This window comes from Petaurus breviceps, unplaced genomic scaffold (assembly GCF_028583685.1).
Source record: "Petaurus breviceps papuanus isolate PSGF00001 unplaced genomic scaffold, PetGlider_PUasm1.0 176, whole genome shotgun sequence".
Taxonomy (NCBI): Eukaryota; Metazoa; Chordata; class Mammalia; order Diprotodontia; family Petauridae; genus Petaurus; species Petaurus breviceps.
In genome coordinates this window covers 5114809-5142039 of record NW_027185771.1, presented here as the reverse complement: position 1 = coordinate 5142039, position 27231 = coordinate 5114809, and the positions used below count along the sequence as shown (strand labels likewise).

The window sequence follows — 27231 nt, the reverse complement described above, 5'->3', positions numbered from 1 at the left end:
CACTTTTGAAAAGGGATGGGATCAAAGTAGAGAATAGAACAAGTGGGGATGGGATGGGATGGAGGGAAATATAGTCAGTCAGTCTTTCACAATATATCCACTATGCAAATGTTTTGCATAGCTATACATGTACAACCTATACTGAATTGCTTATCTTCCCAGTAAGAGTGGGTGACGAGGGAGGCAAGGAAAGCATCTGGAATTCAAAGGTTTAAAATCAAATGTTTAAAAAAATATATATATATATATAATTTTACATGTAACTGGGGCATAAAGATCCACCGTGCCCTACTGCAAAGTCGGAGGGGGGATGGGGAAAGATATAGGAGAGAGCAGATTGGGGGGGATGATATTCAGTGGGATCGCTGTTTTGGGGTGGTGGGCAGGGGAAAATGGGGAGAAAATTTGTAACTCATAATCTTATGGAAATGAATGATATATAAACTAAAAACTACAAAGTATAAACTACAAAAAAAAAAAGAAAAAGAGGGAACTCTGAGTCTCCTCAAATCATTAGTTATTAATAAGCATTCCTCTCAGCTGGCTGAAGGCTGATATGCTGACATTGGTGGAAATGGCTCAGGGCTGGCCTACACAATTGCTTCCTCATTTTCTAGCCTCACACTAGATGTTAGGTGAATCTACAGCTTTTATTCCAGACCAATTCTATATCTCCACTGCCAGTGCCCCCCAAATAATCACACAAACCAGGCTAGTGTGCTAAGTTAACTTTATGTATCAGGAAAGATGAGAAAGCAGAAAGGGGGAAGATAACAACACACTTGGTGGGCAGAGAAAGTGATCGGCACAGAGACTGGAAGTATGGAAGCCCAAGATTTTCCCATTGCAGGAAGAAAGGGCTTCCTGCTTTGGATACTGGAGGGGGGAAGTTAATACCTTCTGCCTCCGCTCTGAAACATGGAACAGGGAGACTGTCTCAGAGAAGAACTATTTCAGCCGCACTGGATTAGGTCCACACCCCAGTGGCAATACTTCAGAGACCACAGCTCTGTAATCATTGGTTTTCATGGTCTTTCTGGATGCAGGTGCTGAGAAGGAAACAAGTTAATTATTAATTGATGTGTCCCCACTTGTGCTGTCTCTGTCTCTGTGTCTCTATTCATATCTCTGCCTTTTTCTCTGTCTCCCTGCATCCTTTCTTTTTGTTTCTGTCTGACACCCCTGCCTTGAGATGGAGACCACATTTGCCCTCTTGGAATCCATAACTCTCTCCTTTCTTCCTCCTTTTCCCCATTATCTACTCAGTTTTCCCCTTCTATATTTAAAAAAAAAATTTTTATTGTTACAAGGAATGGCTTGCTAAGTGAAGGGGAAGAGTTTAATTAATAAATGAAAGTGATATGTGAAATTAATTCAATTTAAAAAGCATTCCTCCTTCTAGGAGTATTTGTCTTATTAGAGAGCTCTTAAAGACTCTTGAAAACCCTCAAGAATGTTGGACAGGGGCGGCCAGGTGGCTCAGTGAGTAAGAGCACCGGCTCCAGTGTTGGAATGACCTGGGGATCAAATCTGGGCTCAGATACTTAGCACCACACACAGAAATAACTGCTGTGTAACCTTGAGCAAGTTACTTAACCCCGATTGCTTTAAAAAAAAAAAAAAGAATGTTGGACAGGATCTCTGGGGTCCTTTCTAGCACTGTAATTCTCTGACACAAAAGAGTAAAGCTCAATGGTGAGACAGTGTGAGATGTTTTTGTTTAATTTAAAGAGATGTTTTGTATAAAGGGAATGAATATCCCTCGAATGTCACTATTGCCAAGGCCAGCCTTCTTTGATAGGATTATAAGAATTGAGAAACCTCAGAGAACACCTAGTCCTGCCCACTCATTTTACAGATGAGAAAACCAAGTCCTAGAGATTGGAAGTAAGTTGCCCAAGATCACAAAGTAGCAGTCCTAGCATGGGAACTTGACTCCATAGCCCGTGCTTGTCTACACCATTGTCTTAGTCTGCTCCATTTTCTTCTTACCTTGACAGTTTTTTCTTTTTTCTTCTCCCACTCCTCATGGCCCAGTAGAGACCACTTTAGTGCCCATTTCAGTAGCTGATCTAGGTAGTCTGAATGGTGAGGACTCTCAATTCTTGGGAGTAGGTAGAAGAAAGAGGAAGAGGTTAGGTTGGGATTTTCCCCCTCCCACCCAGTGAGAAACATCCTTAGTCTAGCAATAAACAATATTCATTGGAAAGCCAGAAAGTTTTTCATTACCTTTATTTTACATTCCTAGTGAATGGTACCTCCCGATTGGGGAGTACCGGACTCAGGCAAATGGAAGTCCTTTTATACTTCTTCCATTAGAATTTCCCACCTTGTTCTCTACTGGCTAGGTGCAACCTCCCAAACTGCCCATGCCATGCTCCCCTCTAACAGCTCGTCAAGCATGCACACAAGCCTCCAAGCCCGGCCCTGCCAGATCACAGCGCTGATCAGAACCAGTCACCCCTTTCATTCTGCCATCACTCAAAGATAGGAGTACCTCAGTCCTGTGGAAACAAAACTCCTCTGTTGTTTCCCACACACCCCAGGCCTCCAAATGAGAAGGGAACAAAAGCACAGATAAGTAGGATAACTTTGAAAGTTACATGTTGAATTTATTATATACTTCAAGAGGAAAGCAAACTGTACATCACAGAGATGGACAATTTCATGGACAATCCTTTCCTGTTCCATAATGTACAGTGATGCTCATTTTAGTTGGCATTTACTAAATTAAAATTTTTAATTAATTAAAAAATTAATTTTTAATTAAAATGATTAAATTATTGTGATTAAAAATGAAACAATTTTTTAAAAAAAGATAAGCAGTCCATCTTATTTATAAGCCCTAATCTTCATGTTGCCCTTGTGAGCAGATCCACAAGTCTTCAGGTGAATCTATTTTCACCAGCCCCCATTAGATGTCCTCCTCTCTGGCTAAGAGCCCTCCACACAGCCACCAAAGTGATTTTCCTAAGGCACAGGTCTGCCCATGTCACCCCCTCCCCCAATTCAGTAAACTCCCATGGATGGTATTGCTTCCAGGTAATAGGACTGACTCTAAACTGCTCTGACACTTAAAACTCTCCAACAATTTGGCTCCTTCCTACATTTCCCCCCCACTTTTTTTTTTGAGAGGGGGAAGGCAAAACAATTGGGGTTAAATGACTTGCCCATGGTCACACAGGTAGTATTTCTACTCTTTTTAAATACTGTACCCCTCCACATTCTCTAAGGCCCATAGTGGCCTTCTCACACAGGACAGATCTGTCACCTATCTCCTTCTGCCCTTCATCTAAAATACTTACCTTTTGCCTCTTGGAATCCCTAGTTTTCTTTAAGACTTAGGTGAAGAATCATTTTCTGTAGGAGACTTTTTCTGGTCCCCTAACTGCTACCGTGTTTCCCCGATAATAAGACCTATCCCGAAAATAAGCCCTCCCCTTACTGTGTAAGATTCCTCTAAAATAAGCCCTCCCCCGAAAATAAGCCCTATTGAGATTGCTACTGTAGTGAAGGTGATCCCCTGCGCTACACGCTACATTACGGTACCCTCTGTATGCACTGTCCCCTCCCCCCCCCGGGTGAAACACACGCCGTGCTCCGAGCTGCATCCAATCAGAGCTGCAGCAGTGAGCGCATCATCCTGTTCTTCCCCAGTGATTTGCTTATTGAATAAAGGTACATTTTTTTGTTCACATTTACCTGTTTATTAAAATTGCTGTCAATGTTCATTAAAATAAGCCCTCCCCTGAAAATAAGCCCTCTGGTGTTTTTCTGTCCAAAAAAATAATAAGACAGTGTCTCATTATCGGGGAAACATGGTAGGGTTCTCTTCTCCAAGGTTATCTTGCATCTGCATAATACATATATGTACAAATGTATATACACACAGATATACAGACACACATTACCTAAGACATTAGAATGGGGGTTTTTTTTGCCTTTTTTTTTGGAGGGGGAATGCAGGGCAATTGGGGTTAAGTGACTTGCCCAAGGTCACACGGTTAGTGTTATGTCTACAGCTGGATTTGAACTCAGGTCCTCCTGACTCCAGGGCTTGTGCTCTGCTCACTGCACCACCTAGCCACCCCAGAATGTAATCTTGAGGGCAGGGATTGATTCACTTTTGTCCCCAGTACTTAGCACAGCTGAATATGTGCTTGTTGATTGACCTTAAAGTGTGGTTAAGAAAACCAAACCCCCATTCTCAAGGTACTGTCTTCTCAAGCAGCTGTTCACTTCACAAATTCATCTTTTTCCTTCTGAAACCTCCACCTTCCATCAACAGTAGCAATGAAATTCTCATTTATTTCTCTTAGGCTAGCTTTTTGGCCATGGTTTCACAATCCCAGCAGTACTTTCTAGGTCACTTCCAGAAATATAATTCACTGCCACAGAAATCACGAGGAGTCCATATTGGCTGCTGGGTTTGACAAGCCTTAGAGAGGCTCCTTGTTGCATCTTGGATACGTGTCCTGGAAACCCAGCATATCCCCTTACTGTCACTGTATCTGGTATACCCTTCATCAGGAAGTCATCATCCAGTACAACTTTTCTTACTGAGAATATTTCTGACAGGAGTTGAGCATTTAATTAAGCTATGTGCCAAACGCTGTGGATACAAAGAAATAAAAAAAAAAAAACCCAAAGGCCCTCACTTATTCTCCCCATTTCCCTCCCATGTATTACTAAGAGTGGCTCAGGAGATCCCTCCAATTACACCCTTTATCTGATCTGGGTAACTTGGAACTCATTCAGGACACCTAGATGTTCTCTAGACTCCTCACTAGAGTTTTAATTTCCCGGTAAAGTATTTTTATTCTCATTGCAAAGTTTGTTCTTGGTGGGAAAAAAATGAAAATGAGAGCTTAAGTTTCCTGTACCCATTATTTTGGTCCCAAATATTCCATCTTTTGGTCTTCCTATTGCTTGCGACATCTGTCTTCATCTGATTCCCTGAAACCTCATTTCCATCCTTCATTTTCATCCATTAAGAGAGGGGCTTTTTTTTTTTTTAAAGAAATTAGGAGGGGCGACTAGGTGGCGTAGTGAATAGGGTACTGGCCCTGGAATCAGGAGGACCTGAGTTCAAATCCAGCCTCAGACACTTAACAGTTACTAGCCATGTGACCTTGAACAAGTCACAACCCCCATTGACTTGCCTTCCACCCTCCAAAAAAAAAAATAAAGTAGAAAATATAATTCAGTATGAAGTTATGCCAGCTAAGGAAGAAACCTGTCTATTTCCACACGGCTACCTTACAATTGCTCCAAACACTCTTTAGGACAAAGACAGGAGAGGCAAGCCAGCAGAGGACTCTCTTGGCATCACTTACCCAGATTATTAAAAAACTTAGTGCTAGCGGTAAAAAAAGCATTTATCAAGTACCTACTGTATGGAAGTAGCTAGGTGAACTTGGAATCAGGAAGATCTGAGTTAAAATCCTACCTCAGATACTCACTAGCTATGTGACCCTGGGCAAGTCACTTAACTTGTTTGCCTTAATCCACTGGAGAAGGAAATGGCAAAAACCATTCCAGTATCTTTGCCAAGAAAACCCTATGGACAGCACTGGTATGATATGGTCCGTGGAGTCACAAAGAGTCAGACAGAACTAAACAATTTGCTAGGCATTGTGCTGGGCTAGATGAAACAAATTATGATACGTGAATATAATGGAATATTATTGCCAACACATAATGAAGATTTCGAGAAAACATGAAATGATACAGGGCCAGTTAAGCAGAACCAGGAAAATGACATACACAGAAAATAACATTTTCTGTAATTATTTATAATTACAGAATAATTTATTCTGTAAATAAAAATTTCTGTAAATTAAAACAAGAAAGCAAAAACTGAATATTGCTTATTGAACAAACTTGGCCCCAAATGAGAGAAAATGCTCCTTTGATTAAAGAGGTTGGGGACGAGTTTACATATGGTGCCAAACTTAGTTTTGGGTTATATTTTGCTTTTAATCTCTGATCAAGGGAAGGCTCTCTCAGTGAGGGAGGAGGGAAATATTTGGCAATAAACTCAAAAGTTAAAACAAAACTCACTTCCAAAGGGAGTAGAGAATACACGTAGGGCCTGGCAGAGGAAGGTTTTAAGCCAGTCTGTGAGTGCTATGTAGCTAGGAAAGGTAGGTAGCTGGAACAAAGGAAGCTGTTCCCAAAAGTGACATTGGCTGTTGGATCTTCTCAACAGGCAAGGGTAGGAATGAGAAGGTCTGGATGTATTGGGTTCAGAAGCAATGACATCAAGTGATACCTATCTACCTTGTCCCTAGAAGCCTTTACTTTACCAAACAAGAGGCAGCTCCTTAATGATTTAGGTGGAAGGGTTCCAGAAGCCAAGTGACAATGAGCATCTGAGAGGAGGTGCCAAGGAGGTCCCTAGGGGTCAGGTTTGAAGACCCTGGGGAGGTCATCCAGCCCAATTCTCATTTTATGAGGGTGTTTCTTGCCCAATGTCACATACGGGTAACGAATGGCAAAGGCCAGATTTGCCCCCTAGGCTGATGTTTGAGTTCCATGCTGAATTACGGGGTCTAGTTATCTAAATTACTGATGATGAACACGGATACTCACCTTGCCCTACCCCCCACCCCCACCCCAGGAACCCCCAGAGACTGAAAAAGGACAGACAAAGTTGGTGGTAGTTGTTTTTTTAAAATTTATTTACGAACATTATCTCTGAGGGACAACAGCATGTCTCTGGCGCTCATCTCTGTACATGCAACTGTAGAAAATAACATTTGTATTCACTTTGTCTCTTTCTGCAGGAAGTTGTACAGCTAATGACAGTACTGTAGCAGTGGCAGAACTGCCAAACAATATGTACACAAACTACATTGTAAAAAAAAATTACATTGTTACATTACAGACAATGCACTGTCGCTGCTGTTGGAACCCCACATTCTACGCAAATGGACCTAGTACAAAGAGAAGGGTGTGAACTGACCTGTGAGCTATTTACATCTATATACACTGTCTCAGAAGCATTACAAGGAGGGAAATTTACACTGTCCAGGGAGGAATCCACAAAGCACATGGGTCAAGGTAATACATTACTTTTGCTATTGTTGCTTGAAATTGTTGATTAAAAGGACTCTCCATGCTTATACAGATTAATTTATGGTTACTTAACCAAAAGGGGAAAAAAAAAGGGTTTGAAAGATATCTGACCGTGATTTGGTATGTCCCTTACAGAAGGGGGGAGGGGGGTAGAGAGAAAAACATGACCTAGTTCACTCCTGAATCTATGGTGGACATTTCTTCTCCCCACTTCTTTCTCCACCCCCGGAAATAAATCTCTGCTGGCCCTTTGACAGCGAGGAAAACCAGCCTCTCAATTGGTTAATTTAGATTAAAAGAAAAAAGGGGGAGGAGAAAGGGGGGTAATGGTGGCAGGATAAGGACCTGAAGAGTCAAGATGGGAAGGGAAACAGCTGTAATACATCCATGAAGCTCAAAAACACTGGAGTGAGGGGGCATCGTTACATTCCACTACGAGCCAAGGTGCATCCTCACCGTGCACTGTCCACACGGACAAGGCTGGGGGCATACTGGGAAAGGGGCTGCACGTAGCACCCACAAACAAAACATTCCTGTCAGGGTAACTAGATGTTCTGAAGAAAAAGCCAAGCCGGAGAAGATCCATAGTAAACTGCTCACCATACACAAAAGCAGACAGGTCTGTTTGCTGCCCTGGCTGGCCGTTCCCCACGCAGAGAAGGCTGGCGGTGGTCCTGGATAGCAATGCTCTGTCTCCCCGCCCCCCACCTCCCCAGCACCTGCAGATCTGGAAGCTGGCCTGTCCAAAGCCAGAAATTCTATTAACTCTGAACAGGGCTTGGAGGGGTGGGGGAAGAAAGCAGGCAGACAACTAGCTGAAAGAGCTTGTGTGGTTGGGCTAACCATGGTAAATGGACAGAGGAAGACTGGGAGGAAACCTCTTTTCACTTGCCTGATTCTTCTTCCCATCTCTCCCTGCCCCCCCCCCCCCTTCAAATAGACTCTAAAAATGATCCTAAAGATTTTTTTTAATCCTCTCCCATCAAATAACCTACACCTAATTCTACATTGCTATCCCTACAGTGCCTGGTCTTCCAAAAGAGTGCATACATTCTGACTCATCCTTTGGGAAGAACTGGTCTCAATTCAGGCTGCCACTCGTCCACTGCTGGACCAAGACCGACCTCCCATTTCTTTCCTCTCTTTGCTTTCCCAAACACGTTGTGTAACTCCTAGAACCCTGGGAATCAGATGATTGATACCCCAGGGTGTGGGTGGAAGGGAGAGGGAATTAGGAAGAGAAAGGAGTTCATTTGTTTCTCACATGGCCAAAGCCCGACTTCCTCCTCTTTAAGCATTCAGGGACATCAGCACAGGAACAGAAGACGCCAGACAAATAAAACAATTTAAAACACTTTAAAATGCTGATAAAGTTGGACTTCTTTTCAACATGTCAAGAGAATACAGCATAACAATAATTTCAAGTCACCATTTATACAGCACCAATGTCTCTGCACACATTTCTGGGCACATTTCTGGAGGCCCAATGTCTCAACTGTCATGCAACTAGCTTGTTTGGGGCCAGAGGGTGGAGGAAGGGAGAGGGTTGAGCAGATATTTCATTTTAGGAATTTCCTAAATTGAAGCCGATTTCATAAATAATAAATAGGGAGGGCGCACTGGGGAAGGGTGCCTGGATTCATTAAAACAAACAAAAACAATAGACCATTTGGGAGAAGTACTTAAAATGTTTCCACTATTCATCTTTGCTTGGAATCTCACCTCACCCCACTGTTACTCTGAGGATAGGCACCTTCATTAGAGCAATATAATCCTGCCGAGCTGAACCATAACCTACCCACCTCTGTGTGATAGCTGGGCCTAGCTAGCTACTCAGTCAGGTTCCATTCCAAGGCTCTTGCTTGGGGGCCCTTCGCATTTTCCCTATAGTAGGACTCTCTCAGAAAGAAACTCAAGGCACTTGCTCTGTCCTCCAACAAAGCAGGAGCCCCAGAGGAAAGCTTACTTTCATTTCTGACCCCTTTCCACAAAATCCTCCACTGGCTTCCATCATCTGAAGTCCACTGCTTAGCTGTCCCCAGCGGGTCCTCACACCGCCATGGGATCCAACAAGGTTCCATTCCAAGTAAGTTCTAGTTGGTATGTCCCCCTTCAGAGAAACGCCAAAGCAAGACGGCATTTTCTTTGTCCACATGGCTTTCTCTACCCTTCCCCCTCACCCCAAGCCAACTTCTGGAACAGAAACCTTCATGCCCTGTGTCTAACTTCTAGGCAAATGCAAAGAGCTCAAATAGGGTGACGTCAAACAACCGGTGGCATCTCGGCCTCTCAGATACTGCTGCCCTCATCTTCCTGCTGAGTTCCCTTTCCCCTTCTAGAGGACAAACGTGACAGGAAGGTAAAAATGTCGACCACGCCACATCTCCTTCCTGTGCGCTGCTTCTGAATCGAGCCCAACTAGCTAAACAGATGAGCTTCTGACAAATAAGGCCTTGTTTGTCCTGTGGAACATGGGAGGAATCATACAAAGGATGGGAGGCGTCCCCCAAGTGGCACAAAGTTGGGAATGGATTGTCCTAGGTTGCCAGAGGGCTCCAAATTCCCCCCCACCATGGACTTGAGGTCATTTCTTCCACAAACTGCTAAGATAGCCTCCTGTGATAAATTACTTTCCATGCTTTCAAATGGAACATTAACTTTTCCATCAAAAAATAGGACCACTTCCTAAGGAGCTAAGGAAGCTTAGCTTGTCCGCCGCAGAGGGGAGTTTGAATGAATCCCCCTTGACCTAGGGCAGGAGGCTCATCTTAAAGCAACAGTGATGGTAGACTTCTCTCTTGTTCCCTCCCTGCCACCCCCAGTCTCATAAAGAGAGGAGAAAGACCCCGGTCTGAGCCCCATGAAACACATCACTGGCTGGACCACATGGGCAGGGAGTTTTGCTACTTGTCCTAACTTAAAGGGCAGGGAAGAAAGGAGGAAGAAAAAAAAAAAAGAAAGTGAAGAATGCAAATTCTGAGTGGAGTTATCTTGTCTTTCTTTTGGTTAGAAGACAGGCTTCAGAATACTGAATGTTGCACGCCATTTTGGCCCTTCTGTTTCCTTGAAAGGGAAAGTGCTGCCTAATGTGAACTATACATATACAAAGATAATTTTAATTAATTTATTTATTTCTTTACACATAACTGAAAGTGATGTTACAGTACATAAGTTATTTACAACTGTGCAGTAATGTGTTGCAAAATAAATTATCTAGAAGGCAGCAAAAGTACATTGTTAATGTGTATAAAACTGTACAGCATTTATGGGGTACATTTTTATATGAGTATTGGCTCTGTAGTGTTTCAAGTTACGTTCTCAGAAAGAGAAACAAAATGCCCAAGATTAAAGGAAAAATATATAAACCGCATGGATCTGACTCCATTAAAAACACACTTGGCAGAGTCCTAGCTCTGGGTCACCATTCGCCCCCCAACTTCTGGAGGGGTCGGACGGCGCCGCCTGGGCCCTCGCTCAACACAAGCGTCCACGGCCCTGCTGTCTGAAAAAACGGGGGCCAGTGGCTGCCCTGTGACTTTAGCTGGAGAGCATCCTTAGACTTGGAAGTCTATTGGCTCCACCCCGGTACACTTTTGTCCAATGAAAGGTGGATTGGGTGCCTTTCATTATATTTTTTTCTATTAGATCCGGATGGAACGAGAAACTTAAAAAATGAATTCTCTTCTGCAACTTCTCTGAAATGAATCTGCAGCTGAATGGAAAACACAGATCTGAAAATTGCCATTTCCACAAAGATGGAAACCACCATGACTCCTGGCCCCTGCTCAGCAGCTCCGGCTCCCCAGATGGTGGCAGGGCAGCCTCGAGCCCATCCAGGCCCTCCATGGCATTGCTGTCTAGTCAGACTCGCGTAGTGTGCAAGCTTTTCACCCTCCGCCGAAGCACCTGGTTCATACAAGAGATGCGTTTCCCACTTCTGCGGCTGGGTGCCTGCCATCAGTGCAGAAGTGACGGATACATTGTGAAGAAAGTGCAACTGTTCTCTCACTCCCTCTCCCCCACCCCCCTGAGAGATGCTTCTTCCTTCCACCCAGGGATTCACCAACAAGCATTCTGGATGAACAGGAGCTCAGCCACTCGTCCAGGAGGGCTCCTGCCTTTGCCAGTTTCCTGTGAGACTGTCTTGGGATCTGGTCTTGTCATGCCGGCAAGAGCACAAAGTCATCGTTGACATCGACCATTGGCACATAGAAGGACGGCACCTCATTCACACACAGAGATTTGTGCCCTGCAGGGTCCAGCTCCTGGACCTTCAGCTGCCACTCCATCCTCTGCACTGCGTTGAGAGCTGCCGCTTCGTGCTGCTGTCGCATCAGCAGACACGTCTGTGCAGGAGACAAAATCGAGCAGTGAGGAGGGGGAGCAGGAAAGCACACAAGGCCTGAACCCTTGGCCACCGGCCCGAGGCTGTCCCTCACTAACTGGCAGGGTGACAATCACACCTACCAACAACCTGGGAGCGTTGCAGACAGAACTAGCCTTGTAACCAATGTAACTTCCACAAACAATTCCTATTACCACCAATAACTTATGTGGAAGCACATGGTCCCATGGTCCTTTATGTGGCTCTCCCTTTAAGGGGTTCTGCCTGACATCAGGACCATAGTGCTGAATCTCACTATATGGCTACTAAACTACACACATCAATCTGTTGGATAACATATGGTTTGGCTCATAGAAAAGGGCTGATCATGAGCTACAGCTATGCGACCTGCACTTGACCAAAGCTCTGCTTTTCACTGTCTTCAAAGCAAAGATAAAATCACCATTCCTTCTACTCCCCCAAACAGGAAAAGGTGGTGTTGGTCAAAGGCTGAAGGAGCATTGTCCGTGATCGCCTCAGACCGACAGTGCCGAAGTGATGAGGACAACCTTTCTAGCGACCCCCTGTGTGACAGACTCACGATGGGCTTGCACTGCGGACTTTCTCGGGGTCAGGTTGTAGAGACATGACTGCCTTCCCGAGGAAAGGGAAAGCCCTGTGTCTCCCTATGCTTGACTAGTAACGACAACGGACAGCCTAGCTTTCAGAGACAGACGCCAAGTCTCCGACGGGGCGCTAACAGACCCCGCGAGCGGCTCCTCCGGGCCCTGAACGTGCCCCGGGTCACAGAGAAGGAAAGGGCTCTAACCTTCATCCGGTCATACTTGTCATCTACGTCTTGTAGCCAGGAAATGAACTGCCGAGCATTGAAGCGGTCTCTCACTGACTTGTTTTCATCCCCCTGTGGAACCAACCAAGGAAAGAGAACATTTAATGCAGGGAGCAAGTATGGGGGATGGAATCATGCTATCCCATCTTCAGACTGAGAAAACCGACACGAGAGACTCCACACGGCCTCCCATCGAGAGCGGCGACACACAAGCCAAACACTTTTCCATTTTTATCTCAGGCCTTCTGAAGCCTTTCCCTAAAGAAGGCCAAAGACCTTTAGCCGCAGGCAGCAGCACGTCCATCTTTCCTGGTGCGAAGGCACCGCTGAACTCACAGCAGGTGTCACAATGAGGGCCATGTAAAGAGAAGCAGAGGAAGAGGTGGATGAAAACAGGTCACTAGGGGTAACCGCGGTGGGGCCCAGGTCTCCACCGGCATCACTGACATTGCTCAGGTGGTTGGGCCAGAACCTTCCTCTGCATCCCACGTCAGCACTGTGTCCCAAAAGCTGGTCTGGCTTTCACCAAGGGCCACTATGGGCTTCAGAAAAGCAGCAAAGCCCAATGCTGCTGATGCTTTTTAAGTCAATAATCATTTAATTAACATCTACTGTGTGCCAGGCACCTTGCTAAATGCACAGTGATTCCAACTTTTCCTTGATTGTTGAAGGCTCTATTTTGGGAGATAGGCTAAGAGCAGATGCATGCTACTGTATCTTAAAATAGACACTGATGCACCACTGCTGCGACCTGGGATGGAAGGTGAAGAGAGAGGAGAGCTCTGGACAGTTTTTAATTGTTTATATAATTTGGAATAAAAATCTGGGTACGGCATGACCTAAAGAGATGTGGGAATGCTCCATACTTAGAAGGTAAATATTGCTGTGAATTAAATGATAGGTCGGGATCTTGATCTTAATCAGGAAGCATGAATTTAACTGGCCTACATTTTAGGCCGCTTTAGCCAAATGATCTTCTCCCTTGCAAAAAGACACATGATAACTCCAAGACAGACAAACAGCCTCTGAGGACAGAAATGTCTTCGTGCCTAAAGAATGCCACTGACCTGACTTTCCAGGGGCATGTTGTAGACCTCAGAGTCTAGCAGCATTGTACAGGCACTGAATGGGACCGCCTGATTAGCTATTGTCCGCGCTGCTCGACAGTGAACCCGCAAAATCTCCTGTTCACATGAAACAATCAGCTTCTCCTGGCAACAAGAGAGAAGTAATTTAAAATGGGACACTCCTATTGAAGCAGGGGGCTGAGATCCAAATAAAAAGCTCTCCCCTTCTGATACTTTCTTACCCGCTCTATGCTGTGCTGGAGACGGAGTTTTCCCCTTACGGTTTCCTGCTGCTTAAATAATTCCTTCAGTGGTTCTGCCAGAGATGGAGGTGGGGCAATCTGCAGACCCAAAGAGAAACAGACACCAACAATCAGAATGCTTGACTGACAGAGTCTTCAGCTAGTATTAATGACAAACAGTGGAAGCTTCCTTCACCTCTTTTCCCAAATTCGACTACTCTCTTCAGTAATCAAGATTCCTACTTACTTCCAAAGGACAATCAGTTATCCCTGTCACTGATGTAGTACAACTTTTTGTTCTAGTATTACCCATGCAAAGTCAGTGTTTCTGGATCCCACAAGCAGCTTGGGGGGGGGGTGTAATGCGAATGTAAATTTTAAAGATCTTCCCTGCCCCTAGGCTAAAGTGCACCAGAAGCCTGGGGAGGGAGGCTTGTTTTTCAGTAGATACTTTTTGATTGGCCAGTGGGTCAATAAGGTTGTTACATTCTCTGAGCCAGGAGAAGGCTATATAAGCCCTGATGTGTAGCTTTGTTTTGGGACTCACTTTGAGAAGTGTTCTGTGATTTGATCTGAATTCTGGGAAGCCGATGTTGAGAGTCCCCCGGCTTTGAAAAACCCAGAATGTGGAAACCCAGATGTTGACTGGGTATGGATGTAATGGTTGGACAGTTTGGAAATCTGTCTACTTGATGTTTCTGTCTTGATAATTATGCCTGTATACTTTGAGATTCAGGATGCTGACCTTTTCTCCTGAATAAGGTAAATGATATATGTCTGACTGATTAAAGTAAGCTTGTTAACCCATTTTGAGTTGCTTTCCTTTAACAAAGCAGATCCAAGAACCTGTGGTAGCTGCAAACCCTGAGGACGCTTGGGGTGCTTGCTGCTACAGGGGGGGGGGGGGCCAGTGGATGAAACGGACAGAGCGCTTGACCTGTACTCAGAAAACCTTAGTCCAAATCCCACCTCAGACACTTAGCAGCTGTGTGACCCCTGCCTGCCTCAGTGTCCTCAACCATAAACCGAGGAGGAATAATAAGAGCACATTGTGTCCCAGGGCTGGGAGATAACATCCATAAAGCACTTCTAACAGTGCCTGGCGTATGGCAGGCGATTAATAAATGCTTGTCCCCTCCCTTCCACTGCATTTAAGGGAATCAGCATGCCTGCACTCCCAACCTCATCAAGCTTCTCCACGAAAGACGGCTGGTCCTTGGTGCCTAGTACCTACCAGGATGGCAGAGTTCCCTCAGCCTCTGGGCAGCCTCACATGGTTCCTAGTCCCGCTTCTGCTCCACGCCCCCAGGGGATCTTGACTCTAGCTTGGATTCACTCAGCCTTGCCCTAAAGCTCAGCCCTGAGGCCCCTTCCAATTCTTCCCCCCCCCCCATAGGATCATTCTCTCTAGCTCTACCCAAGCCCCTACCTCTCCATTAGTAGTTCTCTTGGGAAACAAGCAAAGGACCATGGATTTAACTTTCCCTAAGTGTGGAGAAAAGGGTGAATTTTGCAGTGACTGACACCACATACAATTTTTTTATTTTTGTCATGGCCAAGTGGCTGCTACCCCTAATAATGCATGTTGACTTCCCTGCTATGAGAGGGTAAATGGGCTGTAAGAATATTTCTCAAATATTGAGGAGAATCAAGTTCCTTTTTTAAAAAACAAGGAAGGTCTTTAATGTGAAAACAAAGAAGAAAACGGATTTAAAGATAGTGCAATGGAGAAGAAAGAAGGGCAACTGAACAGTGGGAACCACAGGTAGATATCCCCAAAGAGGAGGGGGATGTAGATTCTGAGGAGGAACATACCTGACAAGGGCTAGATAAAATCACCTGTTTACCTGGAATATTACAAATAAGATTCAGGTTATTTGAAATGAGAAGGAAGTTAAAGGGAGAGAACCACTGAAGCAAATCCACCAAGCTAGGTGATGGATAGGAGCTAAAACAGAGGAATCAGTATAGCAGCAGAAGTACTTGGAAAGTCACAGGAAAAGAAAATCTAGACCACTGAAAAAGCACAAAGTTTCAGAGAGGCACTGACTCTAGAATCAAAAGATCAGACTTCAAACCCTACTTATTACTGATGGAACTTTGTCAAGTCATTTTTTTATTTTTTGCTTTTTGGAGTGGGGAAGGTAGGGCAATTGGGGTTAAGTGACTTGCCCAAGGTCACACTTGCTTGTGTGTGTGTGTGTGTGTGTGTGTGTGTGTGAGAAGTATCTGAGACTGGATTTGAACTCAGGTCCTCCTGATCCCAGAGCCAGTGCTCTACTCACCGCACCACTTAGCCACCTAGTCATTTTTAATATCCCTGGGACTCAGTTTCGTCATTAGCAAAATGATAGGGTTGGGGCTAAAAGTATCTGACGTTCCTCTAACACTAAAACTATAACACTATGTCTTTATCCAAACACATAAAGTATGGGTAACAAGCAAGACAAAAAAGGCAACTCTGACACCATAAGCATTACTAAGACTTGGTGGAATGAGAACTACACTAAGAATATGGCTTTGGAAAACCATTCCATGGTCAATGGTAACAGAATAGCTGACAGGGCAATGAGTGACACTGCACTGAAGAAAACAGAGAATCGGGAAGCACAGTAGGGAGCATCTGGGTGCAGACCAACAAAAAGAAGCAAATACTATCATCAGAGCACACAGTGTTATTGTTTGGCCTTCATCACAGGGTGATGCATTGTATTTACATGAGGCAGAGGTGCACAAAGTCGGCAACCTCACTCTTTCTTCCAGAGTCATCAAAGTTCTGTGGCAGGACAAAAGTCAAGTCTGCTGGCAGTGACTCAGGATGCTGTCTTCAATGTCTGACCAAGCTCTAGGTGCTCCACAGAGCCCGCTTCAGTTGCCTTCATGGCTGTATGAACAAACTGTTCTCATCTGCCCAGCCTACCAGGGGAAGCTTCCCATGCTTGGAGTCTGCAGACATCCTCCTAACTCAGCCATGGGGCTGAGGCCTGTCAGTGACCCCCACCTTGGCTGAGCCCATCTGCCAAGATGGTTTCACTGAGCCGTGGCCTCTGCCTATGCTCTATCGTCTTGGAGCCACAGGTGACACTTGGCTAACAGCTGGACACCAAAGGTGGATGAGCAACCCTGAGGGAAAGGGCTCAGCAGCCCTCAGAGCTGCCAGGCTGGAGTGAGGGCTGCTCATCTATCTACTCCTGGTGTCCACCTGCTGACTCTCATTAGAATACACTAAAGACCTGGAGAAAGAGGAAAAAGGGAGTAAGCTTGACCCTGACAGGACACAACAGTAATTTCATTTATCTGAATATCTCCGGGAGTTCTCTCAATTTAAGGTGGATCAGGTGACAATTTCTTGATTTGTCTTTTTTTTTGGGGGGGGGGGACTTTTGGAGGGCGGCAATTGGATTAAGTAACTTGCCCAAGGTCACACGGCTAGGTTTTTTGTTTGTGTGTGTGTGATAGTAATGGCAATTAAAGATTCCCCTGTATTGGCTTGGTTTTCAAATTGATTGTGTTAAACCCCAGAGCTTGTTAATCCCACCTGTGGGATGGACTTGTTGATGTGAAAAGAAAGTCCTGAACTGGGAGGAGCTGGTGAGGTAGATTTGGAGAGACACTAGAGAGACGGAAGATCTTTTTGGAAGCAGCACCTCGTGGAGAGAGAGAGACTAAGAGAATTGCTGGTGGCCGCTTTGAATTGCCCTGGACTTTTGAGACCTGCCCCTCTGAGCTGCCAAGGACTGAGGAGACATGGCTGTTTTGCTGGTACTTTGTCTGTCTGTTTTGATGTTGTTTTGCCAGATTTGTCCACTGGTGAAAGACAGTCCTTTTGTTGAAGAAGTCCTGGAACCTGACTGTTCACTAAGAAGCCCTGAGACTGTCCTGCAGACAGAGAGTGAATACTGTCCACTGGTGAAGGACAGTGCTGTTGTTGCAGGGGTCTGGAGACTGTCCTGCAGACAGAATGAATACTGTACACTGGTGAAGGACAGTGCTGTTGTTGCAGGGGTCTGGGAACCTTTCTGTTGGTTCAGAAGCCCTGAAGAAGGATTTTCTTGTTGTATGTTTACAGAAATCCTGGGAGAGGGCTTTGCTAATGTGTTCAGGGGTTCTAGGACTGTTCTACAGACAGAGGATGAATTCATGAAGGGACTGGCAATGTATCTTATGGCCTTGCTAAGCCTTGTCTCCCCAGGAACTAAGATTGCTGAGAACTTGTGTCAAGATGAAGAAAAGACCTCCATTTGGGTATTTAGTGCTGTGTTTAAACTTGATGTAACTCTGGGGTAGATTCAATTGTGATCCAGGGGTGGGGAACTTTTGACCTTATGTTTGGAAACTAATCTCCATTTGAGAAGAAGGACTTTGTGGTGGACTAAATTAAGGTATAGCCTAGGGGTGGAGAAGTATTTAGAACAGAGACTTTGTAATTGATTGAATGATTGGAAGGTCCTGGGGTGGGGTAGTACTTGGAGATTATTTAATCACGCTTAGTAAATGCTGTATTTGGAATGATGTCATGTTTTGATCTTCTCTGTTCTTGGTTTGTCACTGAATAAAATGGAGAGCACCTATGCTGGTATTCTGAACCTTGGGAAGTTGCCTTTCCTTGGCATTACATTACAGTGTGTTAAATGGCTGAGGCTGGATTGGAACTCAGGTCCTCCTGACTCCAGGGCCAGCACTCCACTCACTGCGCTACCTAGCTGCCCCTTGATTTGTCTTAATGAAAATATAAGCCTTCAAAATGCTGATCAACTTCAAAGGGGAAATCATATTCTGAATCTGACTTTTACCACCAAAGAACTGGTATCCACTGTGAAAATTATGTCAACCTCAGGAAGCAACCACTTCAGGCCAGGAATAGTATGATGTTCAACCTAGATTTCAGATGAATGGACCTGAAAGAGTTCAGAGGAAGGACTGATAGGATGCCATGGACTAAAATCCTATAATGAAAGTCATCCCAGGAGGGATGGGAAATGCTTAAAACTGTAATTCTGAATATACAAAGAGAAGCAATTCTAATGGGGAAAACAAGAGGGTTGTCTAAAGAGATGGATATGGATACACAGGAAACCCATGAGGCCAATTTAAATTTTTAAAAGATGTAAGGAAGGCCAAGTAATAGACAACAGAAACAAAAGTATGATATGGTTATAAGGCTAGAGAGGAAAGATAGGTAACAGAAAAAAGGGTGCTTAAAAATATATTTGCTATAGGTACATAATAAACTGCAGAAAATTACTATAGTAATCCAGTGTTTGATAATCCCAAAGATTCAAGCTTTTGGGGAAGGACTCACTATTTTGAAAAATATTGGGGAAACTGGAAAGCAGCTTGGCAGAATCTAGGCACAGATCAGTATCTCTCACCTTATAACAAGATAAGGTCAAAATGGATAAATAATTTAGACATAAAGAGTATTTAAGTAAATCAGAGGAACATGGAAAAATGTACTTTGTTAGATCTATGGATAAAGGAAGAGTTTATGACCAAACAAGAGATGGAGAAGATCATAGGAAGTAAAACAGACCATTTTGATTATATGAAGCAAAAAAGGTCTCTTCATTTCTCAAATATATATAGGGAACTGAGCCAAATTTATAAAAATAGGAGCCAACTGATAAATGATCAAAGAATATGAACAGGCAGTTTTCATAAGAAGAAATTAAAGTTACCAATAGTCACATGAAAAAAAAATGTTCTAAATCACTATTGAATAGAGAAAAGCAAATTGAAACAATTCTGAGGTACCACCTCATACCTATCAGAGTGGTTAACATGACAAAAAAGGAAAATGACATGCTGGAGGGGATGTGGGAAAATAGGTACACTGATAAACTGTTGGTGGAGTTGTGAACTGGTCCAAACATTCTGAAGAATAATTTGTAACTATGGCCAAAGCGCACTAAAACTCCATGTCCTTTGATTCAGCAATACTATTCTTGATCTGTATCCCAAAAAGATCAAAGAAAAGGGAAAAGGATACACATGTGCAAAGTGAAGTGGGAAGAACCAGAAAAACACTGTACACAGCAACAGCAATATTGTAAGGATGATCAACTGCAAAAGATTCAGCTACTCAGATTAATACAATGATCCAAGACAACTCCAAAGGCCCCATGATGAAAAGGGCTATCCTCCTCCAGAGAGAGAACTGATGAACACAGATTGAAGCATGCTGTTTTTTATACCTTTTATTTTTCTTGTGTCTATTTTCTTTTGTGACATGGCTAATAAGGAAATATATATTGTATGACTTCACATGCATATATTCACATGTATATACAATATATTGCCTGCCTTCTCAATAGGTGGAAAACAGCAGGAGAGGTTGAGAATTTCTAACTCAAAATTTTTTTAAATGAATATTAAATTTTTTAAAAATGTAATTGGGAAATATTTAATGAAACAAATAAAACATTTTAAACTCTGAATAAAAGAAGAGGATCAAAGAAGAAAGAAGATATCTGCTGAGGGTGGACAGTATGAGAAGGTAAATAGAAATTCTCAACTTCTTATTTTACTTTTATTCCCTCTGCCAAACAGAGTGACCTTTAGACTAGAATCTAAAGGCCAAAAACAAGAAGACTCAATAAAGACCTGGTTACAAATGGGAACAGGATACCTAGTTGTTAAGTTCAAATCATCAGGCTCAGGTAAATAATATCCTAAGTAAGACGATGAAAAAACAAGCAGATCGAATACTGAGCCATTGTTGGAGATCTCTGGAAAACTGACATATGTATCGATGCTTCTTCAAATACCCTAACTTGCCACTTCCTCAAACCACAATTCCTATGACCTGTTCCTCCCATCCACCTCAGCCTATACACGCAAAAACAGTTACATCATTCACTGTATTATCACTCCTAATTGCTCTACTTAATGAACCCTGAAATTCCTTTACTGGATAATAATCATTTATTATTTCATCCTTTCTGATGACCCCTAAACTTGTTCTTTTGTCCTCATCATGGCCTCCATTCTGTCCACCCTTCTGTTCTTTTCTCCTCCCTGCATTGGCTACATTCTCCTCTCTTCCCTATCTCAACCTGTTAGTGAAACCACTCACTCCTGCACTATCCTCTGCTTTCAGACCCCCTGACACAGTTATGTCTTGCCCCATCTTACTCTCACCACTTGCCCTACAAAGGCGCTGACTGGGGGCACTACACATCTATCATCTCACCTCAACTGATCCCTTACTGCAACAAAGCAGACATTTTATTTCCCCCCTAACTGAATCACTAGCCCCTTCTCCAGAGCAGGTGTGCCAAACATTCTCATCTCTTTTCCAGACTCTCTCAGATTTAGGCATTTGATGAGCTTCCCCCTTTCTCTCACTATTTCCTCTTTCACTCCTGTCTCACATGGAAAGGTGGTTTTCCTTGTCAAGGCCAATCCTTTGACATGTACCCTTGATCCCATCTCCTGCCATTTTCTTTAGCAGATTACCTCCTCTTATACCCCTATACTCTTAGATTCCATCTCTATCCATTGGCTCCTTTCCTGCTACCTAAAACATGTATTCTCCACCCTTAAAATCCTTCACTGGAGCCTAATATCATCAAGGGAGTAAACATGTCTCAAGCAACCACAGTGCCAGGCACTGGGCTAAGTGTTGGGGGTACAAAGAAAGGAAAAAAAAGTTTGTTCTGAAGGAGCTCAGAGTCTAAACATGGAATCAATGACCATTATCCTTTCCACATTGAGAATTATGGGCACAGTACCCTTGTGATCTGGAAAATCCATGTAATGTTGGGGGTTTTTTGCCCTCCCTTTGTACCAGAGAAGAAGTCTGAATGTTTTCTTTTTCTTTTATAGGATGTTTACAGTACCTTATTGTAAAATTTGGGTTGATATTATACAATACCATACACATATTTTATGCATATCTCAGTTTATACACTTTTTCTGCATTGTCTGCTGGCCTTTGAGTGTTGTCTGCAGCTTTTGCAAAAAATTCCCATTTAATTTCTTATACCAACCTATGATGTATTGAAACAGTGATGGGGAAAGCTACAATGTGGAAAAAATAACTATATATACAAATGATATACGCAAGGCAAAATGGAGATAATCCCAGAGTGATTAAGCTTAAAGAGGGCTGGGAAAGGCTTCCAGTAGAAGGTGGGACTTTACCTGAATCCTGAAGGAAGCCAGGGATGCCAGAAGGCAGCAAGAAGGAAGGAGAAAGGTCCAAGATGATGGCCAATGGAGGCAGAGAGAGACGGAGAGAATTGCTGGGGGCCACTCTGAATTGCCCTGGACTTTTGAGACCTGACCCCTGAGCTACCAAGGACTGAGGAGACATGGCTGTTTCGCTGGTACTTTGTCTGTCTGTTTTGATGTTGTTTTGCCAGATTTGTCCACTGGTGAAAGACAGTCCTGTTGAAGAAGTCCTGGAACCTTTCTGTTGGTTCAGAGCTCCTGAGACTGTCCTGCAGACAGAGAGTGAATACTGTCCACTGGTGAAGGACAGTGCTGTTGTTGCAGGGGTCTGGAGACTGTCCTGCAGACAGAGTGACTACTGTCCACTGGTGAAGGACAGTGCTGTTGTTGCAGGGGTCTGGGAACCTTTCTGTTGGTTCAGAAGCCCTGAAGAAGGATTTTCTTGTTGTATGTTTACGGAAATCCTGGGAGAGGGTTTTGCTAATGTTTTCAGGGGTTCTAGGACTGTCCTACAGACAGAGGATGAATTCATGAAGGGACTGGCAATGTATCTTGTGGCCTTGCTAAGCCTTGTCTCCCCAGGAACTAAGATTGCTGAGAACTTGTGTCAAGATGAAGAAAAGACCTCCATTTGGGTATTTAGTGCTGTGCTTAAACTTGATGTAACTCTGGGGTAGATTCAATTGTGATCCAGGGGTGGGGAACTTTTGACCTTTTTGTGCTCTGTGATTGAACAAATGAAGGTACTTTACTTATGTTTGGAAACTAATCTCCATTTGAGAAGAGGGGCTTTGTGGTGGACTAAATGAAAGTACAGCCTAGGGGTGGAGTAGTATTTAGAACAGGGACTTTGTAATTGATTGAATGATTGGAAGGTCCTGGGGTGGGGTAATACTTGGAGATTATTTAATCACACTTAGTAAATGCTGTATTTTGAATGATGTCATGTTTTGACCTTCTCTGTTCTTGGTTTGTCACTGAATAAAATGGAGAGCACCTATGCTGGTATTTTGAACCTTGGGAAGTTGCCTTTGCTTGGCATTACATTACAGTCCTTTATTCCCATCCCTTCAACAAAACCCTCCCAACATCTCCACTTTCATGCTGCTGACCCCCCTCCTTCCAGGAAGGAAATAAGCACTGATTAAACACCCATTAGTGTCTGGCTCTATGCTAAGCACTTGCATATTCTCACCAGAGGCATTTAGGTAGTGCAGCAGAGTGAGTCCTGGCCCTTGAATCAACAAGACCTAAGCTCAAAACCAGCCTTACAAGTTTGCTAGCTGTGTGACCCTGGGCAAGTCACTAAGCTCATTGTGCCTCAGTTACCTCATTTGAAAAGGGGATAATAATAGCATCTACCTCCCAAAGCCGTTGTATCAAATGAGATAATATCCTTAAAGGGCAAAGCACAGTATATTGTTTAACAAAGCCTGCCTGCCTTCCCTCCACTCATACAGACACAACTCCAGCAGAAGTTCTTATTAACTTTCACTTGGACTACTGCAATAATTTTCTAGCTACTTGGGTTTGCCTGCCTCAAGTGTGTTCTGACTCCAAGCCACCATCTACTTGATTCCAAGGTGAAAATATTTTCCTAAAGCAAAGATACAATCATGGCTCCCTATCAACTCTAGAATCAGACAGAAAGTCCTCTGCTTGGCATCTGAAAGCTCTTCTCAGTAAGGTCTCTGCTTAGATTTCCAGTCATCTCACACCTTACAATCACTCTGACCCAGATGCCCGCAATTCCTCAAACCCAAGGCCATCTAGTCTTAGTGCCTCTGAAGGCCTCCACTTTCTTCCTGTGTTTGGATCATCTCTCCACAGTTTTCCTGGATCCCTTCTAGAAGGCAATCAAATCCCACCCTCTCTTTACACCACAAATTATACACTTTTCTAGTTATTTTCATGCTGTTGCTCCCTGAGTGTAAAGACCACTGCAAAATTTATTTATAATGAGTAAAAGTGTCAGGATGACCTGGGGATCGAATCCCGGCTCAGACACTTAGCACCCACCCAGAAACACCTGGCTGTGTAACCTTGAGCAAGTTACTTAACCCCAATTGCTTTTAAAAAAAATTTATTTATATCTCAACACTTAATATAGTTTCTGTCACACAATGTTTAATAAACGCTTGCTGACTGTGCAATATTGAAGGTTTATAGTAGGGCTGAAGGACAAATAATGTTGCTTGGATATTCAAAAGAAGGGAAATGAAATCCACTTTCAAATATGTGGAAGAAAAGAGTGTACAGTTTTATGGAATCAGTTAACACCTTTAGGTGAGAATATCCCTCACTATTACCCTTCATGTTTATCTTGAGGAAAATGGAAAAGAATGGGTCAAAACTGGTATCAAATCTCCCAGTTCTCTCACACTGAGGCAGGACTCAAACATTCCTAGAAAAACTTGGATTCGTACTAAGCTACTGTTTAAAGGGGTTTTGACCTCCAATGCTCAGGCCATTAGCAAGTTACAGTGTTTACTGGATATGCTATATAAACATGCTTTGCTATTAGGATAATCAAGCTTTAAAGTAATACCCTTAAGAACACAAAGTTAAAGTAGGCTATGGTATTTTGTAGCCTTCTAAAAGGGAAGGTGCATAACAGGAGGCATTTAAAATGGAGTATGATGACACAATTCCGTGTGATTCTATTAAGGAAGAGAGAAGCATTAAAAAACAAAAACAAAAAAATCAGGTGATACTGCAGCTCAGATTTCTAAAAGGAAATATATAAAACACTGTGATTCTGAAAAGATAGAATTGAGGGCAAGAAACAGGACAAATATAAAAGCATAACCTGGTATTGTAATGATCATGTATCAAAGGTTAAAGCCCAGAATGAACTGGTTTGCTGATGACAAAAGGATCTTTTTAAATTATAGTGGGGCAAGAGCAAGGAAAAGTAAGGGACTGGGATGTTGCATTAGATGGATAGGACACTGATAATGGATAAGAGAAAGCAAGCAAACCTATTTCACCTCAATGCCAATTCTGCTTCTCTACCAGGGAAAATGACTGAAACTCAAGATTAATTATGAGACATTTGACTGCCTGCCTACCTACTATGGGCCAGATACTGTACTAAGAGTGAAAGAGAACATTTGGTGCTTAATGAATTCCAAGTTACTGGGCTATGACAAATACTTATTGGGATACTAAAAAAAAAGCTGTGAGGGTGGGTGTTGCTGGTAATCTAGGGGGGCCAAGGAGACAGGGAGAATGTGAAATTATCACAGGGGAGTGGAGACTCACAAATGTGCCTATTTTCAAAAAGAAGATAGCTCATTCAAAGTGTAGGCCAGTGAGCTTATGTTCACTCTAGAACAGATGACTAAAGGAACTGTTTCTGAAAGCAGGCAAAGAGAAGAAATGTTAACTATGAGTAAGACCAAACTAATCTTATTTTCTTTTAAAATAAGGTTACTAAGTAACCTAGTAGATTATAATCTACTAAATTAATTAAGTAATCTAGTTGATTGAGGCAGGTCATCCAGGAAATAATGTAGACCTCTAATACTTGGACTGAAGTGCTCAAATAATTAATTTCAACAAGGAATTTGACAAAGTTTCAGACAGAACAGTGCAGTCTGGTAGATTTGGAACTGGATAACTGGCTGGCCCTTAAGAGTGAGGTATTTTAATGGCTCCATTACAGCCTGAGGGAAGATCTCTGGTGGAGTTTTTTGGCCTTGGCCCAGTTGTTATACTGAACAACTTTTATACTTTAATACTTTAACTTTTTTAACTTTAATACTGAACTATATATATATACATATATATATATGTATATATATATATATATACTATATATATATACATATATATGAACTATATATATATATATATATATATAACAACTGTTATACTGAAACAACTGTTTTTTATCAGTCAACTGGATGAAGTAGGAGAGATAATATAAAATTTACAGGCAACAATAACTATAGGAAGAATAGCATATTAAATGTCAGAAATGAGACCCAAAAGAAATTCCAAGCAGGGTAAAACGAAATGGTGATATTAAGATCAAATTTATTCCTATTAAATTTCAAGTCATGTATTTCTTTTTTTTCTTTTTTAAAGCAACTGGGGTTAAGTAACTTGCTCAAGGTTACACAGCCAGGTGTTTCTGGGTGGGTGCTAAGTGTCTGAGCCTGGATTCGATCCCCAGGTCATCCCGACACTGGGGCCAGTGCTCTTACTCGCTGTGCTACCTGGCCGCCCCCAAGTCACGTATTTCTACTTTTAAAAATCAACTACATAACAAGTACAGGATGGGGGTGATGTGGCCATAAAGTAGTTCATAAGAAAAAACAAACAACAAAGACAATTTGATGATTTTAGTGTCTGGCAAGTTCAATATGAGTAAGTAAAGTGACATATAACAACTGAGAAAGTCAGTGAAGCTCTCTTAAGAGAAACAGAAAGTCTATACTGCCTTGGTCGTGCCATGTCTGCAATGTGGTGTCAAGTTCTGGGAGGCGTTTTTCAGGAAAGTTATTGACAGGATGGTGCATCTACAGAAAGAGGTGACCAAGACTGGTAATGGGGAATAAAAACAAGTCATATGAAGATCAGCTAACAGAGTTGGGTATATGGAATCAAGAGAAAGGATGTTCACTAGGGAAAGGACTTTACCTTTCCTCAGTTTTATGTCCCTAGGGGCCCACCCAGCCCGGAACTCTATGGACACAGCAGGATAATTAACACACATTTGCTGTAAAGCACAGGAGACAAGATTGCCACCTTCAAATATCTGGAGGGTTACCTGCCTAGATGACAGAGAAAACTAGGACCGAGGGACACAAAATTTCATTCATGGCGACAAATTTTAGTTCAAAAAATACAAAACATTCCAACGATGAGAGCCATCCAGAAATAAGATGGGGTGGCTCATGAGATTCTGAGTTCCCTGTCACTGGCTGTGTTTAAGCAGACGTGTAAAAAGGGTATGTATTTTAATACCAGCTGGCTCTGGAAGGCCCCTCTAAACTCCAAGATTACATGATCTGATGATAAGTATAATGCTAAAGTTGGCAAACTACACCTTAACCACCAAGAGGAATTTTGTCTATATGCAGAAGGATGGCGCACAGCCACCCACCCTTGTCCATTGAGAGTATCAATGTCCAGAGAGGACAGACCTCTTCCCACAGGGTGAGGATTCCATGAGGATCCTCCACCTGTCTCTCAAGTTGCTTGAGAAGGCAGAGCATGATAAGCTGACTTTTGATGAGTTTCCTCTTCATAACAAATGACAGTGTGGCTCACGAGCACCAGGTGTAAAGAGAATTTCGACAAAGATCACAGATGAAGGCAAACTGAGCAGACTACTGAGGCCTGACTGCTAATGAAAAATTTCTGAGAAGCTATGCTGATGATAACATTCATTCATTTTTTCTCACTTTTTTTTCCAGCTTCCCTGTGGCTGACAGCACATTGGATTAACACATTCCAAAAACTTTTATTATCTAAAGCTCTGGA

The 27231-nt window shown here is 43.0% G+C and overlaps 1 protein-coding gene across 5 annotated transcripts in view; it reads right to left on the bottom strand.

Moving 5' to 3' along the window:
* Window positions 1–6665: 6665 nt before the first annotated feature.
* ANKRD11 (ankyrin repeat domain containing 11) overlaps window positions 6666–27231 on the bottom strand; it is a 276644-nt gene continuing 256078 nt past the window's right edge. For all 5 annotated transcript variants that reach the window (XM_069085540.1, XM_069085538.1, XM_069085537.1 and 2 more), the window contains 4 exons: window positions 13564–13662; window positions 13322–13465; window positions 12234–12326; window positions 6666–11426 (listed from right to left, as the gene is read on the bottom strand). In XM_069085540.1, the coding sequence (XP_068941641.1) occupies window positions 11241–11426; window positions 12234–12326; window positions 13322–13465; window positions 13564–13662 (522 nt within the window). In that variant the 3' untranslated portion in view covers window positions 6666–11240. The remainder of the gene's footprint in view (window positions 11427–12233; window positions 12327–13321; window positions 13466–13563; window positions 13663–27231) is intronic.